Source organism: Girardinichthys multiradiatus, chromosome Y (genome assembly GCF_021462225.1).
Source record: "Girardinichthys multiradiatus isolate DD_20200921_A chromosome Y, DD_fGirMul_XY1, whole genome shotgun sequence".
Taxonomy (NCBI): Eukaryota; Metazoa; Chordata; class Actinopteri; order Cyprinodontiformes; family Goodeidae; genus Girardinichthys; species Girardinichthys multiradiatus.
Window position 1 is genome coordinate 20,152,472 of NC_061818.1, and position 19,911 is coordinate 20,172,382.

Sequence of the window (19,911 nt, forward strand, 5' to 3'; positions counted from 1 at the left end):
TCTACTGCTCAATTAAAAAAGTGAACATGTTCTTTTGTATCTTTTCCCCTAGAAACGTAAACATTTTAGATGCAAATTTAGATATCAATTTAAATATTTATTTAATTTAAAATCAAAATTTCCACACCTGAGTACCATATTTCCCATGCCAGTCTTCAGACACCAAGTTCAGTTATGGCAATAGGTCTGAAACACCATGAGCAAAAACTCCTTCAGTCGCTCCAGGTCAATGTTGCTTCTGATTAGCAGCAAGTTGCACCTCCATATTTTCCTTTATTCTTCTTATTAATGTTGCCTTCCTTTCATGTAGTCAGCCCAGTATGTGTATATTATGATATTTTTTACTTAGTGGAATAGTCAGTCAGTCATTTTCTACCGCTCATTCCATAGTGGGTCACGGGGGAGCTGGTGCCTATCTCCAGCAGTCTGTGGGTGAAAGGCGGGGTACACCCTGGACAGGTCGCCAGTCCATCACAGGACAAAACACAAACAACCATGCACACACTCATTCATACACCTAAGGGCAATTTAGAGAGACCAATTAACCTAACAGGCATGTCTTTGGACTGTGGGAGGAAGCCGGAGTATCCGGTGAGAACCCACGCATGCACGGGGAGAACATGCAAACTCCATGCATAAAGATCCCCGGCTGGGAATCGAACCCAGGACCTTCTTGCTGCAAGGCAACAGTGCTACCAACTGCGCCACCGTGCAGTCCACTTTGTGAAATACCGATTGCTAAATGTGCAAATTAACACAAAGGCTGAATAAAAAGTGAAATGTTGGCACGGTGTTCAAGATAAACGTTTTCAACAATAAAATAACATTTTTGAATTTGCATTATTTTAAGTCTAAAGACGTGCATTTATTCCATGTCCTCCCACAGATACAATAAGAAATATTTAAGCAATTCAGAGCAAACTTCCACCATACATAGTAAGCATCTGCAGTATTTATAGCAGAAGCAGTGATTTGCCAAGTGTCTAAGCCTGACCTGTGGGCAAGCTGGCCGAGGAGGAAGAGGTACAGGATGCAGAGGGGTTTATGGCTACTGTTAATGCTGCAGGTTCACTAGTGTAGGAATGTCCCGTGGTAAGGAGAGGCAGGGTCCCGGGTGGCAAAGGCTGGCCCCTCTTCAACAGCTGCTTCTGCTCCTGCTGACGGAAGCGAGGGGGCACCTCTCTGGGCAGGTAGCGCTGCTGCTGCTGGAGCAAGGTCTGCGGCTGCTGTGCTGTCTGCGGCTGGCATCCGGAGGAGGCGCGCTTCCCATTTCCACTGCTTTGGGGTACGGATGGGTTGGTGGGGAGAAGAGGAGGGGTGGGGTCGAGCTTAGCAGAGTCTGGCACTGTGGAAGTGGGGCAGGGAAAGGGCAAGTTAAGTTAAAACAAGGGAGTGCAAACACAGGATGAGGGGTTAAAGGAGCATTAGGCAAAAACAGAGCTGCTGAGCAAATTCTAGTGTCATAATATAGACTGATTATCTTTTAACATAAAAAACACAGTGGTTATAGCTCAAATGTGTTTAATATCATATCTGATAGTCAGAATTAAATAAAATATTAATAAAAAACGATTGTAATTGTTGGACATGAAAATTAGAGCATTACTGTTAGGTGGAAGGAAAAAACATGGCTTTCAAATCAAACAAATAAGTGTGGCTTGCATTTTCATTCAGTTACCTATTATCAACTTTATTAAATAACCTGCTGTAATTTTTGCATATTCTTCTTTTCATGGATAGGGGCCGTGAACATCAATTTTCAAGTCTTTCAAGCCACAGATTATCAGTTGGATATAGGTCTGGACTTTGACTGGGCCATTTTAACACAATAATATGCTTTGATTTGAACGATTTCACTTTAGTTTGGGCTGCATGTATAGTGTTGCTCTCCAGCTGGAACGTGAGCAGGATTTCTTAGCTCCATCCATATTCCCATCAACTCTTACCAGCAGCATCCCACAACATCATGCAGCCACCACCATGTTCACCATTGGGTTGGTGTATTCAGGATGATGTGCAGTGTTAGATTTCTACTACACTAAGCATTCTGCATCCATCTCCTTTCACTTTACAATTACATCGCCTAAAAGTAGTTTGTTTGGAATTTTATGTGATAGACCTCTATGTTGGTCTATCTCATAAAATCCCCTCAAATACATCGTTTGGTTTTGTAATGTGACAAGATGTGAAAAACGTCATTACAAGCTTTGTATTTACCAGCCTCTTTCTGTAAAACTTTTCAGTGGATCATTTCTTCACTGCTATTTTCATGCAAATCGTTGACGTTGAAGAAGCTAAATACAGAAATTAAGATCAGGAGACTACTTTAACTAAACAAAATTTCAGAAACCAGAGGACTGTAATAATCTCAGTGTGGCAGTGTAAAACATACACACATACAAGACTGCCTTTGGGGACGACCAAGAACTGTTATGTTGCCTGTTCACTGATTAAAAGTGATAAATAGGTCAAGTACCAGGTAATGGACTTAGAACTGCTTGCTTCATTATTGTAGGTTATTGTCTCCACCAGGGCAGAGTATTAAAGAGCGCCTAACTTCATCAACATAAGCTATTCATATTTGTGGCAGGTTATAGCCGCTGAAATGATTACCTCTCACTGTATGACAGAAGCTGTTAGGTATCAACTGCTGCCATAGCTGATGAAGTTAAAGTGCTCATGTCCCACTAGTTCAATTACCCCTGGCAACAGAGCTGGTCTTTCCGTCAGCTCTGACCAGCCATTTCTAATAGTCTGCACTCAGAATAGCTATGCTTATGAACAGCACTTCCCTTTCTGCTCTCTACAGAACCCCAAGGAAAATAAGTGCCTTTTAAACTTCTAAAACATCCATTATTTGGGCAAACTTACTCTGTCAACCTGTTATTGTGACTAAAGCAGGTAATGCAAGGTAGCATCTCAGAAAAGATGCTACAAAAAGTATTCACCGCACTGGACCTTTACCACATTTAATTATGCTACAGCCTTCTTCTATGCTACTCCTTCTACTCCTCCAATGGGGAAGAAGGGCCTTAACCAGGGAGGTGTCCAAGAACCCCATGGTCACTCTTTTAGAGCTCCAGCATTCCTCTGTGGAGAGTGGAGAACCTTCCAGAAGGACAACCATCTCTGCAACAATCCACCAATCAGGCCTGTATGGTAACGTGGCTAGACGAAAGCCAATCCTTAATAAAAAGGCACATGGTAGCCCATCTGGAGATTGCCAAAAGGCACCTGAAGGACTCTCGGACCATGAGCAACAAAATTCTCTGGCCTGATGAGACAAAGATTGAACTCTTTGATGTGAGTAACAGGCGTCATGTTTAAAGGAAACCAGACACTGCACATCACCAGGCCAATACCATCCCTACAGTGAAGCATGGTGGTGGCAGTATCATGCTATGGGGATGTTTTTCAGCAGCAGGAACTGGAAGACTAGCCACAATAGAAGGAAAGATGAATGCAGCAACGTACAAAGACATCCTGGATGAAAACCTGCTCCAGAGCGCTCTTGATCTCAGACTGGGGCGACAGTTCATTTTTCAAGAGGACAACGACCCAAAGTACACAGCCAAGATCTCAAAGGAGTGGCTTCAGAACCAGTCTGTAAATGTCCTGGAGCGGCCAAGCCAGAGTCTAGAGTGGAAATGTCTCCCATCCAACCTGATGGAGTTTGAGATGTACTGCAAAGAAGAGTGAGCCAAAATGCCATAAGATCAGTTTATTAAGCTTGTGGCGCTAATATTAAAAAAGACTTACGGCTGTAATTGCTGCCAAAGGTGGATCAACAAAGTATTAAGCAAAGGCTGTGAATACCTCTGTTAATGTAATTTCTTAGTTTCTATTTTTTTTTTTTTTTGCAACAATCTCAAACAAACTTCTTTTGCATTGTCATAATGGGGTATTGTGTGTGGAATTTTGAGGAAAGAGATTAATTTGATACCGTCTGGAATAAGGCTGTAACATAACAAAATGTGGAAAAAGTGCAGCGCCATTAATACTTTCCGGATGCGCTGTACATGGCGTGCAAAGCAAAGTCCACATCAAACCTGTAGCAGGACAGCTAAACATTTAAATTAACTTTAAAGACTCATAACCCTATAAACAGCAGCAGTAGTTTAACTACAGACAACCTATGCCCCCACGCCTGTGTACGTGCACACACAACATATATCCATGGACAATATTACAAAATACCACGGACACACAAGGAGCATGCAATATCTAAGAAATCAGCTGTTACAAGTGGCTTTCATATGGCTGTAGATGCACTAGACACATTTATGTGTTCTGTGTGTTTTATTACTTGTAGTGATATGAACCCTCAGATATCTGACTTTGTGAAGAATGTTTCACTCTCTGACCAAGACTTTATCAGAAGGCCTGCTCCTCAGATTGTCGAAACCATGCAATATTTAGAACATTGAAGTCAAACACTATTTAGATAAATGTCAGCACTTTTCAGAAAAAGAGCTCAGTAATGATCTTACCCTGCTAGTTCAGAGCTCTGTGACCTTTTTATATGAGTTCTATGCTTTAAATTCATGTCTCTGACCTTGAAGATTGGCGTAAGAAGCTCTAGCCATAGGTATATGGCACCTAGGGTTCCTAAACTGGGTTTGATGTAAATAGTAGAAGCAATTTTTTCTCAGTAGAGGTCTAACGCAAAATTACATGCAGGGAACAGACCTAAGGTTTCTGCCCTTTTTTCCTTCCAAATATTTCAATTATATTTAGGACAAGTAAAATTAATCCAAATCATGTGCAAAAACCCTGGATTTGAATTTCTAGAGAGCAACATCGGTAGAAATTCGATAATTAGCTGACCACAAATCAGCTAATTATGCTCTGATTGTTCCTTGTTTGTTCCCTTTTGGAGTCTGTCTTTATGCAGTAGATTATGGGCAAAAACCTGTGCCATCAGAAGCTGAATTTGAATTGCCAATACTGAATCTTCATTCATATACAGTACCTTGAAATTAAATGCATTTGTTTCAAAATGAATTTCACAAAACTGAAACTGAATTTAATGCTTTGAAACCGAACTGATTTGCTTTAAAAATTTATTTAATTTAATTGAAAATTCGGTTCACCTTCAGTTCTATAATTCAATTTCAGTTCCAAAATTCTGTTATTTTGTGTCACACATCCGGGTCCTTAAAGCCACAGATTAATCAAACACAGATTCATCGATTTAAGTTTCACATCTGGTTAAACTTCCTTTACTGCATTTTGAGCTGGAGCAGTGCTGCATACACGAGCTTGGCGGATGTCATTCCTTATGTCAAACATATCGATGGAAAAAACACAGACCGTGACACCGGTGGCACACTATGCTAAAATAGCATGTTTAGCTAATAGCTACAGGTAGCATTACTGTTACAGTCAGTTCATCATTGGTTTACATGACACGTCCTATAGATGATCATGTAGCTGCACTGCTCCAGCTCAAAATGCTGCAAAGGAAGTTTAACCTGATGTGAAATTTAAACTCTGTGAATAGGGTCTGGTTACTCTGTGGCTTAAATTCAGATTCAGTTTTGTGAAATTCATTTTTAAACCTATGTATTTAATTTCAAATTACATGAATCAAGATTCAGTCTGAGCAATTAAAATTCAGCTTTCGAGGGAAGTTTCTGCCCATAGTAATTAGATTTCATGTTTTATGTTGTTTTTGTTTCCTTAATTATTCCTTTCTGCAAAGTATGCAAGTAGAGCACAACTGAGAAGAAAAAAAAATTACCCCTCAAATTGATGATCAATTTGGGACTGATGAGATAAATATTTCAACATTTTTACCTTTATTTTTCTAAATATTTAGATATCATTATAATCTGGTTCCCAGCTACCACTATTGTCATGTTCTTTGTAATTTGCTGTTCGTAAACATGTAATTGTTTCTTGATCCCCGTTTATTAGGGCAAATCTGCTGCTGAGATTGCAAGGGAAACAGTAGCACCATGAAATATTTCCTGTAGGCTCAACACAAGCACCATCTCACATTAGACAGTTACTTTAAAGAGTATTTTTAAAAATGAACAACACCTCTTTAAGTCCAAGTTCCAAATTAAAAATGCAGTGAAGCATTAGGTTGGTTTAAAGTCCACTGGGAGCTAATTTAAAGTAGAATAATGCGTAGCTATGAGGTTAGGGGTCGGCATTAAATAATTCACGTGGATCAACTCGGGGTTATGGAGCTAGCCCTGGATGGAACATGTTATAGGACACAAAGCACAGAGGATAATCGCCTCAAAGCATTTCATTACATAACACGGCAATCTGGCAAACTAAAATCTAAAAAGGATGCGAAAAATCTGTTTCAAACCTACGCAGACTGTACTTGTGTAAACCCAAACACCAGCTGATTGGACTTAAGGTGCACTGAGCCAAATGGTGCTGGTCGAGGAGGGAGGGTGGCAGCCTCGTGAAACCAACAAGCAAAAAAGGAAAGAAAAAAATCTTCCTGGGGCCTAAATGAGTTACAAAGAGCAGCAATTGGCCATTGGCTGCCATCCCGAGTCTGTGTAGCTCAAGAAGTTGTGCACATGCAGCCAGCCAGTCACATACAAAAGCAAAGTGTTATGTAATGCTGGGGCCCACATTGAGGGGAGAGGGCAACATGGTGCAGTGAAACATGCAAACAGAGAGAGATATGTTTACCGACACACGAGGCCAAACTCCACTTTTTCTCTTCACTTTTGCTGGTGCCCATCATGCTTATGTACTTTTTAAATGTGGGGATTCCTATGCATCTGTGATGCATGTCATTTCTTGCATTCCCATCTGTATCTATCTGTCTCTCCCTGCAGCTCAGCGAATAATCAGAAACGCTTCTGCTTCATCCCTCCCCACCTTTCTGTGCTCCCCTCTCTCTCTCGCTCCTTCTTTCCCAAAGACTATTATCCTCTTGCCATCATTGCTGCATTAAGGGCAGCAGATGGCCGCAGTAATTCCAGGTCAATTTGCTGGCTTTAAGAGGTGATATCCTTATAAAACAAGGGGGCTCCGGGATTGCGCCACAACGTATCAGTTATGGAGTCGACTGTTATACAGCTGGAATTCTCTGATGTATGACGTAGGTCCTTCTGGAGGCTGGGAGGACGGGTGGGGGTGGGGGACTGACTGCTCTGTTGGCCAATCATGGAAAAGAAACGGTGAGGGACAGGGAGTGTGAACGAAAGAGAAAGCTGGCGTACAGGAGGAATGGAAGGAGTCAGAGGAGGGAGGATAAGCGATGAAGAGAACAGTGTGTGCATGAAAGTCTCCACCCCCCTCGTGTGCTCCTCTGAGAGCTCCTGTCTCGCTGCCTGAAACCAGCTTGGCTCCAAATCCGCTTACAATTAGACCACCATTTGTCCCGTAGCATGTTCCACTGCTTCAGTTGCTTCATTTCAAAGAACAAAGCACACATCTTGCCCATTTAGAAAACACTAATACAATCAAACTGAGTGTATTAGCCAGCGCTGGGTCACTAATGAAAGTGGAAGATCAGTCAGAGAAAAAACAAACACCTCTTGCAGCTGTAACGTGTGAAGCAGGAGTCCCCCAAAACCACACTTTGCTTTAAAAATAAAAACTGGAATGGAGTAAAGCGAGAGATCAGAGTGATCTCTATGACAGCCTATTTGGAAAAACACGGTCCTCAGCTGTGAGGCTGCACAGGAGAATTCCCAGTTCATCAAAGATGCACATCAAACGTTGGCCTCGGGGCTGTGTGTGCTTCGCGCACAGGAAGACATCTCATTTTAAACTCTTAAAGGGATCCTAATTTTCTGAAAGAAAAGATGACAGCATGCTTGCCTGAGTGTTTAAGACTTTGTAGTGAGCTGGGGGTGCGGGGTGTCTGAAAAGACATCAAAGAGCCGAAGGTAGAGGGAAGAGAAAAGAGGGGTGGGAAGCATGAACGGTCCCACAATCTCCTGAGTAGACGCCACGAACAGGCCACACGACCTTCAAGATGAAGGATGCCCTCTGTGGATGGGTTTTATGAATGTGCAACAGAAGGCAGCATTCATAATTTACTTGAACAGATACAGTAGATTTGGCAAGCTCTTGTTATGCGTAGGCCAGTTACATCTACAATATTCCTCAAAACACAAACTAGTATAAACGGTTAAAACAAAGACGGTACTGTAAAAAATGGCATGGCAGAATTAAATTACATTCTATGTGGATCTTTAAATATTTTCAAAGGTAAATGATAAACTGAAAGTACAGCTATCATTTAGCCCAAAACTATCCATACCCCTGACAAATTTAGACTCAAAATGATTTTCATTCATCCAACAAGTTTGTCTCTGATAGGAAATGAGGAAGATAATAAACAATAACAACAATAAATCAAAGGATAATCATACAATGTAAAAGGAGTACCAATAAAAAAAAAAAAACATGTTTTATTTTCATTTATAAAAAAAAAATGCCACGTTATCTAAACCCTTCTCATTTATCAATGGAAAAATTGGCATTAAGCAATCATGTCATCATTTCTGACCAGCTTTCTCCATGTTTCCACTCGTATTTTGACAATTTATCTTTGGTGAAAAGCTCCAAGTCTGAGGTTGGAAGGCCTCCTTGCCATCACCCTAATCTTTAGCTCCCTTCACAAATTAAAGACAAGACAGTAATATTACTTCCACTCAGAATAAATATGTTGGTAAAACAAAAAACTTACTCTAAACCCGTGGCAGCTGCATTGAGGACTGTGGCCTCCAAACATGGGCTGTACGCTTTACCCCTGCACCACCGCTGCGCCCCAGAAAGGCATCTTTAGTCACAAAGTGTCCATAACCATTAGAAATTACCCACATGCCAAAGGGCTGTTTCAGATTAATGTCAGAAAAAATGTATTTTCCTACCTTCAAAAACATGCAGTTTGCTAAACTCTACTGGAACTCTAAATAGGACAGTGTGTTTTAATCATATGCAAGAGACAGTATAGTTGGGTTTGACACAAAACAAATAACTAGTATGTGGAAAAGACTCTCTTGCCAAGTATGGTGGACGACCCATGAGGCTGTGGGCTTGTTTCTTTTCCAAAGGCCATGGGAACTTTGTTAGAGTGCATCATGAGTTCAAATCAACATCAAGTGGTTGCAATAGGAAAACTGAAAATGGGCCAAATCAACAAAGAAATGGCTTTTCTGTGGCCATCTCAGTCCCCACACCTACATCCTATAGAAAGCCTGACGGGTGAACTAAAGATAAGAGCATAAGAGAATAACCAGGCCTCTGAGAGATCCTGGGGATCACCCAATCACCATAGATCCCTCATCTCTGAGTAATAAAACATTGAGAAATGTTATAGTAAAAGACCAAATCCTCAAAGCTAACAATAAAATCTTCCAAATAAAAGAAGGAGAATATCCTTCTGCAATAAATGCTGAATTTATTTTAGGGCTCCTTCACATTTATAGCACATGTATATCACACATTTGCTGTCAAGCTGCAACAGTAGATCAAGATAATTGAAGATAACAAGGAAATATAGACATATCCTTATCAAATGTCTCATTAAAAAGTAGCGGAAAAGCATCAGAAATTAACGAGGTATTTAGAAGTTTTCATCTCCATCTACCATAGGACTTTAAATATGAGCAGCAAACCTCACAAGAGAGCAGACTGAAAGTTCTAATTACAAGTTAATAAATGTGACACAGTGCGTCAAATGGACCCTCCCCTCATTATACTTCCCAAAGTGACTGACGCTATTCAAAGCAATTAAAATCTACCAGCACAGTTAATGTAACTAACCGTTATATAGGTCAGTCTATAGTCCTAACTATATACCTGAATACTTCGGCACCATCAATTAAATTCTCTCTCTACTTCTAAGATGTGTGTCTGGCTAAAGATCAAGTTTTCTCAACCTCTGGGGGTTTACTGGTCAAAGAGGGTTGTTTCAAAGACCCCTGCTTACAAAAGTCAGATGCAGGACAGAAACAAAGAACTTTCCTGGAGTCATCACTCCCCTGCTCGTGCCCTTTGTGCCAACAGCTGTGGGCAGCACGGATTCCTCCGTGTTATGATTGAGGAGAAGCGACGCGTGAAAGAGGCTGGAACGTCCTGTCCTCCTGACCTGAGCAGCACCTGCTGAGGACTCAGGATGAAATAGGAAGTTCACACAGGAACGGCAAGAAGCTCACAATTTTAAACCGGGGAGAAATCTTATTTGTCGTTTACTACACTGTATATTTATGAATTTAAAAATAATACATTTTTCATTTTGGTTGAAGAGAATCTGATTTTCAAAGTTTAAAGATTAAATGGTCAACATATAGCAATATGGTTCGCATATGTTTAAAATCGTATTTATTCAATGCAACAATCCGCCATGAAAAATAACATCTTCATACAAAAGAAGAATTGAGCCTTTTGACATTTTGCATTTGTTAAAAAAGACAAAAACTAAATATGAATAATAAAAACAAATAAAATAAATTGACAGTATGCAGAACAAGGAAATAGGTGCAGAACTGCAGCTCAAACCATTCATTGCTTCAATTCTATGAATATAACATTTATTATACAACTGCTGCTTTCATTTAAGCTGGGATAATACATGGGGCAGTGATGATAACAAAAGACACTCTGGTATAAATCCCATTTTGATCACAACACTCTGTAGTGTCAAACACAAATAACTGGGTGTGACTAAGGTAATGGTAAATTAATTGCTTACGAAATGAAGGCTGTAGCTTTACTTTCTAATAATACTATCTTTTATTGCAATATGTAAATGTCCGCCTTGATGTGTATGTGCGCTTTGCTCTTCCTTTTGATAGGATTGCACTCTATAATAAAAAGAAGCAGAGCAGCTCATTAAAACAAGCTGTAGTGTAGCCTGTTGACACCAGGATGCCTGAGGTGTAATTTACAGGGATGCTTAAAACTACTTCCCTCACACACACCCTGCCCAAAGCTACTAGGATGCTGACCTATAACCCACACAACAGAAGACAGATGGATCAAATACACCTTACTGTTATCACAACGGTCGACCTTTTCATTTAGAGCATCTTGTCGTCACCCAGCAGTAAACAATGAAATTTAATTTCGGGACCAAATGTTGTAAATGTAATATAAGCCAAAAAAGAAAAAAACAATTTGGGTGTTTACCGGCAAGCTGTGGGATTGTATGTGATAGACGAGCATAAGGTAGTGCTTATGTAGGTAGCGGATTTTGGTTTTTTAAACTAAAAATCTGAAAGGGTTGTGTGGGCATTTGTATTCAGTCTCTCAAGTAACTAGTATTGCACCTGCAGGTTTTTTGGGTTATGCCTCTCCCAGTTTTGCACATCTACAGAGAGACATTTCTGCCCATTCTTCTTTGCAAAATAGGTCATGTTCTGTCAGATTGGATGGAGATCAGCTGAAACAAAGCCGTTTTCAAGTCTCATCTGACCAGAGCCCCTTCTTTTACATAACTACAACTGCACTCCTTCCTAAGGCACTCCTTACCTGCTCTGTCAGTGAAGGTATATATAGCCTAGGGCGGCAAAGAACAATTATTTGCTAATCGATTAATCTGTCAATTGTTTTTTGATTATCAATTAATAATCAGAGAGCAAAATGTGCTTAATAGGAGATTTTGTTTACAGAATTTAAATCAGGTAAAGCTAAAACTTTGCCACTTGAGGAGTTCTGGATGGAGCGTATTTATAGACAAAGATGGTTTTTCATCTTAAAGACAAAATATATAGTTTTATATATAGTGTATATAGTTTTTGTACACATTTGGACTAATTATTGCTCTAAGTAGGTTGTTCTTTCAACAAATGGCATGTTTTAGAGTCTGTAAACTCCAGTTAGAGATTATTTAATTACTAAATTAGTTGATGATTACTTCACTAATAGATTAATCACAATTAATCTGATTAATTGTTTCAGCCCAAAATAGTCATTGGTTAGTAGGTTACCACTTGTGCAAGAGTCTTTCCACTTTAGGGTGATGGATAAAACAGACCTCTGTGAGATGTTCAATGTTTGGGATATTATTTTATAACTGAATCCCTCCTGAAACTTGTTTGTGACTTTATCCGTAACCTGTCTGCTGTGTTTCTTGGTCTTCATGATTTCTTATTAGGGGGAATTCTGAAGGCAATCAATTGGATTGGATTTTATTTTACGGAGTAAAGAAGGCAAAATACAAATGCACATCACAATGTTCACATTTTTATTTGTAAACCCCCCCCCTCCAAAAAAGGTTGAAAATCATGCATCATCTTCCTTATGTGCTGCGTTGTGTTGGTCTTTCACATAAAATTCCAGTATAAAAAAATATCAAAAACTTAAAAAGGATATAAATAGTTTAGCAAGACACAACACCACTTCCTCATATTTAGCTGTTTATAATCAGAAGAACGCCTTTTAAACTATATCATAGCATAGATCATGTGATTTCCATGCTGCAGTTGACTGAATAACCTCCTCAGCTTGTCGACAAGGTGTGCAGAAGCCTGTTAGTGTTGCATTGATTTAAAAATGGTGTGTGGATGTGTTTCAGGGTTTGCGAAAACACAGCAAGTAAAAACTGATATTAGACTGTTACATTAGGGGACTGGGACAGAGAAAGAGACAGCATGTGTTTGCATGCGTCTGTTTTAGAACTGGGCCAGTAGAAACAACCCACAACGGGCCCCTCAGCTGTGTCAGCAAACAGGAAACTGGAGTTCAGTCTCACAGTTTCACGCAGCTCCAACTGTTTCTTTTACTCTGCAGTTTTCCGGCTCCCTCGGATCAGCCTGGGCCCCCACAGTTTAGCAGTCACCTTCTCTTTGCTTCAAGCAAAACAGCAAAAATTAATTTAAACCTTTTTCTTGCAGCCCCTGCCTTTCTTCTGCTGGAAGGAGGCAGAAGAAATTACATTATTAAGATGCTTCAGGAGCTCCTGAAAACCTCCTGAGAATGGATGTATGTTTATTCCTCACTCACACTTTCTCTATTGTCCTGATGAGGTCGAAGTCTACCTTAAATTACTATGATAAACAATCTGGATTTTAAATTGCGAAGCCAAAAACAAAATAGCTCATCCTATAGAAATAAATTTTTCATCAAGATTTACTGTTTTCCTGATTATTGTTATAATTATTATTGTTGTTGTGTTAACTGTAACAATTAAACATGGTCTTGCATGACTGGCTTAATTCATCTTTCTGAAGCAGCTTAAACAGTTTCATGGACTAATCATTGGAAGAAATGCTATAATTAATCTGGCATTGTAAGTTTTTTTTTTTTTTACATCGTGTATACTGGAGAACATTGTGTAAATTACAGCTGAAAGTAGAAAATGCATCAAACAGTATTAAAATATCATGATTATTGGATGCAAATTCATCAGGGCTATTATATATATGTAAATATTTGAAGTAGGATTACAGTCTTCCTGCTGAAAAAAGTGATAAAAAATCAGTATTATTCTAATTATTACTAATATTCTTCATTTCACTTGGTCATACTTAGTTTCTCTCACCAACAGACACACAAACGTCTTCCGTTTTATCTAATGATATCTTTTTATCTGTATGGTTTTGTCTTCAGAAGGTGACCCAGCTTCTCGGTAAGATGAATAACTACATGGACAGATCTTTTTTATGATAGCGTGGATTTAAAAAAAAGTGTTTCAATTATCCTTTGCTTTATTTTCTCATGGTAAGTTGTTAAAACCGGTAATCATTGCCTAATGTCGTCTAACATGAAAACAGTTTGGAAATGAGGTCACGGCATGTTGCTGCCGTGTTAGTCTCAGCCTGTTTGGTCATGGTTATTAGCGGTAGGCCTTTCTTTGCTTCGAGTTGTAATATGATGTGATAAGGCACAAATCAACTTTCTCCTACTTACATAACTAGACCTTTAATCAGTAAGATAAACATTTGCCTGAACGTAGCAAAAAAAAAATAACACATTCACCAATTATTTTATTTTATAAGTGCCTTGCTGTTAACGTCTGCCTGAAGGTGTAATCAGATTTCTTCCCCTTGTCCGTCCTTGGAGGGAAACGGCATCCTGCTCCAAACATGCTCGCTCTGCCTAATAAAAAGATCTGCTTCTCGGCTGACAGACCATCACAGTACTATTTGTTGTAAGAACACTGGCCTGAGGAGGCTAAACTGAACAATGCAGCTTCAACAGAAGCAGAGTTCAAAACCTGCCAGCTAGGCCCACTCTTCACAACATCTTCTCAGGCAACTCCCTTTATGCATTGTATTGTTTGTTTGTTATCTGGCTTATTTTTCTTTTATTCTGAGATTCCTTCCCACCTCCATCCTCCTAGGTATGCCCGAGGAGCCCACAGAGAGACCTGAGGAGGAGCTGCATCATCCCTACGCTCCTTATTAGTGTTGTATGGGCACCTGGCTTCCATTTTCTGCTCAGGTGGTTCAGACCACCTGGCTCCAGATGTTTTCGTTTTCAACATGGCTTGATGCGTTTTGTTTGTGCCAAATAGAGAAATTCGACTATAAAATGGAACAAAATAAGTGTATGAAACAAAAAAAGAAATAAAGTCCAATTTAAAAACGTACCTTTGGTTATCTGTTCTGTGGTCTGTAATAAAAGAGAAAAAGATGAAAAAGATCAATGAAAATTTCAAGGAAATCCCAATCAACATATAGTACATTTTTAAACATCTGTACAAATTTACTGCTGCTGAAGAAAAACGATATTGTTTTCTTCTTAGGGCGAAAGAACACACCTATTTAAGTCTTAATGTAAGGCTGCACCGTGCAGATGGACACACGAGGACCAGGGAAGAGAACATGGAGAAACGCCAGTGTTCCCCTGGTAGTTTTATAAGACGGACGAAGCAGCCGCCTTTCCTCAGACAGTCAAGTTAATTCTGTATGAAAGTTTGTGAGGCCAAAACTCAAATTTAAAGCTATCAATTTATTTAAATTCAAATAAATATTTTCAGAAGAACAGAGAACAAAAGAACAGTCTTGGAATATCAACAAGCACGTTGTTGCCCTGAGTTTTAGGTTATTCTCCCTCTACATACCTGTTGGAGACTGCTGCACCTCATGATAATAAACCAAAGGGTTTAGCTTGGTGCTACATAAAAGATGGAAAATATCTTCTGTGGATGACAGTATTTAAGACTAAGAAAAAGTATTAATTTACAAGGCTGAATAGATGGTAGAGTAGATGGTGGGCTGGTATAACTGAAACTAGGTATCTACATGGACTGTATTAAAAAAAAGACATAATCCTTTTTTCCCTCACTGTCTGACTAAACATTTCCTATTTTGGTCATTTTGGAATACCAAAATTATTTATACAGTATTTACTAATTACCAGTATAAAAAGAGAGATAATAGTTTTAGATGTTTTTATAACCTTCATAAAATTCTTAATTTAATACATGCATTAAGATTATGATGCCTTGTCAAAATTTGGCTTTCTAGCCTCTGATTGATTAATTCAAATCCTTTGGGCTAAATAGTGGATGTATTTTAAGGCAATATCTCATCCCACTGCTTCCCTGTGTGTAATCACAGGGGGGAAATAAAAGAAATCAAGATATCAGGAAGATAATTGTGGACCTCCACAAGTCTTGTTCAACCTTCGGTAAAATTTACAGATACCTGTATGTGTCACAATAAATTGCTTAAACAATTTTATACAAGTATAATCAATTAAAATGGAAGGAGATGGGATCTGTGTCCCAGAGAGTAGTGTGTTTTGGTGTGAAATGTGCAAATCAACCCCAGAACAAAAGCATGATGACCTTATGAAGATGGTGGTTGAAGTTTCTAAGAGCCCATTTTCCATTCCAGGGGCTTTCAGTCATTATAAAGGGATTTTGAAAGCCCTCAGCAAGTTTTAACACAATTTTACTTATTTCAATTTCCCGGGTCCACACTTTCCTGAATAAAAAGCTCCAAGTCTGGGTGCAGGACTTTCAGATTACCCTGGGATTGTTAAGGGGCGGAGATATGTACTGAGCAAAGGTGATTGGTGGATCCTTTCTAGCAGTGTTCTGACTTTTGCTCCCTGGCTTTAACCCCAGGTATTTTAACCCCAGGTATTTAAACCCTAGGACTTTCAGTGGAAAAGGAGCCATTATCAGCAGCGAAGGAGTCGTGTACTTTATGGACAGAAAGTACACACAGTGAGGAATAAGTGATTAGTCCAAAAGCAACATAAAAAGCCAGATTAGTTTGCAAATGCACTCAGCAACAAACACCTTCACTTCTGGAAACATGTCCTCTGGTCTGATAAATCTAAAATTGAAGCGTTTGGCCATAATGACCAGTGTTACATTTGGAGGAAAAAGGGGGAAACTCGCAAGCCTAAGAACATCATTCTACTGTCAAGTACGGGATTGACAGCATCATGCTGTATTTGTATTTTTGCAACAGGATGGAGTGACAGACTTCACAAACGACATCATGAGGAAAGCACGTTACGTGGAAATACTGAAGCAACAACTCAGGACATCAACAAAGCTTGGACACAAATGGGATTTCCAAATGGACAATGACTCTAAGCATACCACCCAATTAGTTACAAAGTGGTTTAAGGAGAACAAGTCAATGTTTTGGAGGATCCATCTCAAAGCCCTGATATCAGCCACCATGGAAAATTGGATGGCAGAACTAAAAAGGTGTGTGGGAGAAAGGCAGCCAACAAGTCTGACTCATTTACACCAGTTCTGTCAAAAAGAATGAACCAAAACCAAAACAGCAAAGTAGGAGTAGTGCATTTATAGGCTGCTGGAAAAACAACCAAAATGTTGGAAGTTATTCAGTTCAAAAGGTAATTCTACCAAATACTAAGGAAAAGTATGCAAACTATAGAATTTAAAGAAAAAAAAAATCTAAAATATGTCTGGCTAACGATTCTAGCATTTGCAAATAGAAATAATTTTAGTGCTCCTAACTGATAAAAAACAGGAAAAGCTGAGTCTAGTTTAATGTCAGGCAGTGAGGGAAATAAATAGTTATGTGCCTTGTACAGTCTATGTAAATATTTGGTTTCACTCGTATATGCGTGAGCATGCATCGTAGTACAGGTGGAAACGAAAGGTACAGCTCCAGTAGTACATGTACATCTGATTATCTGACTGGGATTATTCAGTGAAGTCCTCAGTCATGAAAATCTGAAGTCTTTAACCATAAATACAAGTCTTAACAACAAGTCGAGGGTCAGGATTTTTTTTTTTTTTTTTCAAATACCTAAAACATGTTTAAATTTATTCTTACTGCCTAAAGAGAGGAAAGCGTTTACTGGGCTGACCTTTGACGATTGCCAGTATCAAGGTATGAAACGGCTCCAAGAAAATCAGGTTTCAAAACTGCAAAACAATTCTGTCATACCCTTCCATGTATTTAAAGTCCTTTTAATCGGATGCAATAAACAGTTTTCTCCAGCCGTTTGGAGCAGAGAATAACGCAACATTTCTACTATCCCGACCTGCTGCTGCACAGCAGGCTGAAACATAGCTACTATATTTTTCTCCACACTTACTAGACAGACAAATTTGGTGGCTTGGAAGTCTTTCTGTTCATGAAAACCATGAACAGTCGTGGCGGGGAAACTGCAGATTATTTGAGAGCAAAAAGGTTAAATATTCTGGACAAATAAGCACCGTCTTTATGCATCAAACCTAGCAGCTTTACTAAAGAATCTCAAATCAGCTCACGTCTATTCACAAATTCTGTTATTAACATCAAAATACAAGCAAACTTTGACTAAGACCAGTCCTACTTAGTGAGTTACAGCAGAAACAGCAACCCCTCTGAAGAATAAAGCAAAGACTAAATCAAGTTAAAGATAGATTAAATGTCTGCATATTGTAATGTACTTAATATGCACGTGTTACACATTATGTACCTGTAGTAAACGTGAGTGAACCCAAGACTTGAGCAGTTAATGTATAAATAAATAAAAACAGGCACCAACACTGCGAAACGAGATGATTTAAGTTTAATTAAACTACAGTTTTGCAATAGAAAACACATTTTAGTTCACCTTTATTAATTAAAACTGTCGTAACTTAGCTCTCTGCAGAAATATTTAATCAACTGATCACGGGAAACTTATCTCAAATTGCCTGATAAGGCAGTGAAGCTACAATGGCCTGACCCTGCACTGAACCGGGGTCTACCATGGCTTATCATATCAGGTTTTATTAAACAACAGGCAGCAACAATTAAACTTGAATACATTAAGGGATTGTGTGCTGGTACAGTTATTAAAACTGGGGCTTTAAAACATGAAGCTTTCCTGTTTGAGTCTGGGCTTCTCAGGCTGTCGATGGTGGAGTTTGCACGTTTGTGGGACTTCTCTGTTTGTCAGGAGATATGGCGACTTATAATTGACCTCAGGAGAAGCTGCGTGCATGCTTGGATGTTTTTCAGCCCTGCAATGGCCTGATGATGTGTCAAGGTTATACCCTGCCTCTCACCAGATGGGATAAAGCCCAGCTTCACTGAACAAGATTAGGTGAGCATAGAAAACCGATGAATGAACATATGAAGGGACGAGCTTTTTCAAAACAAAACTTTGAGCGTTTACCTTTTTCTGTGTAGCTTCGTTCTTTTTCTTCTCTTCTTGTTTTTTCTTTTTCTTATCTTCCATCAAATGTGTTTCTTCTTGTGTTTTTGCTTCTTTTCACAGCTAAAATATAAAAAGACAGGAAAGGACAGAGCTTTATTTTAACCTCCTGCTGAGTTAGGTACATTGCAGGTCACCAGACTAACTTTTTGCACTGGTCATAGTGTAGTGCCCAACTTCTTTCTTACAAGCTGAAATCAACACGCTGAACAAAGTTCACTACCCGTTAGAAGTTGATAACAATCAGTGGCACAAACACTCAACCCAACCAGCTGAGAGATAGCTGTGCTTTTACCACTAGTGAAGATCCTCTAAGCTATTTTTGTCTGTCCTAAAAGTCGGCATTTGAAATTGAGCGCACGTTTTGAGGCTCTTCTTGTGAATAGTTGATGGAACTTATGTGTTGGTACAGTTTGTCACCAGACAAGGCAAGCACTGCGCCAGTTAGCCCTGGTTTGCACATCATTTTGAATGGGCACATTAGCCAGGTCAACCCCCGGCTGACTGACTCAGCTCATCTGCTTTGAGAACATACAAACGCAAAAGGCTGCAGATTCTGGGTGAAAAGTTAAACTACGGAGTACTAGCTGCAGGCGCAGCGACTGAGGACTTAACTTGGGCTGTGTTCATTCTTTCTACATGTTGTAGTGGAGTGGAGCCATGCGGTGCTGGAACCGTGAATGGAAAAGAAGCAATAGTTGCCCCCCCCGGAGATGATACTTCCAGTTTTTAGTCTACATTCATCCTGGGAAATGGATCCCATCACAAGCAATGTTCAGGATCTACCACAGGAACACGACCCATAGCACCATTTAGGGTTACTGACATGTTTTAACCTATGACCTCTATGAGCAGCTCTAAAGAAAAAAGCTTTCTCAACAATCAAACACCCAAAAGCCACGTCTTGTTTCACATGGAAAGAGATCTAGAGCCTTATGACATATCCATCCCAGAGTCTATAATGGAAAAATGGAAAAATAGGGATTATTAATATAATTAATCAAATTTTTAAGCATAAAGCACATATTAAAAAGGCAAACATGAATGGGAAGACACTTATTTTTAACCCTGAAATGTGACATTGTTTGTGAAACCATTAGCCAGTTCTCCTGCCAATGTGCTGCTGCAGGCGATGGTGACGTGTGCCACTGCCTGGCAACAGGCGCTCCCAGAGGTCCCAGTGGGCAGTCAGGTGGAGACAGACAGCACCCTTTAGCGTAGCGCTGAAGTCGGTTTTGTCTAATCATGGAACTGGGAAACTAAGGTGGCTGAAACTGAGAAAAGGTCTTGAGCTGAAGCTTAAATCTGATTTCTGAAGTTAGGGAGCTGAAGATGTCATGAGAGTTTGTACTAACA

The 19,911-nt window shown here is 39.5% G+C and overlaps 1 protein-coding gene across 1 annotated transcript in view; it reads right to left on the reverse strand.

Moving 5' to 3' along the window:
- LOC124864405 (trinucleotide repeat-containing gene 6C protein-like) overlaps positions 1-18,660 on the reverse strand; it is a 50,092-nt gene extending 31,432 nt beyond the window's left edge. Inside the window, exons 1-3 of the mRNA XM_047359181.1 lie at positions 18,517-18,660; positions 14,523-14,544; positions 995-1,345 (exon numbers count right to left, since the gene is read on the reverse strand). Of these exons, the coding sequence (XP_047215137.1) occupies positions 995-1,345; positions 14,523-14,544; positions 18,517-18,579 (436 nt within the window). The 5' untranslated portion in view covers positions 18,580-18,660. The remainder of the gene's footprint in view (positions 1-994; positions 1,346-14,522; positions 14,545-18,516) is intronic.
- Positions 18,661-19,911: the final 1,251 nt, after the last annotated feature.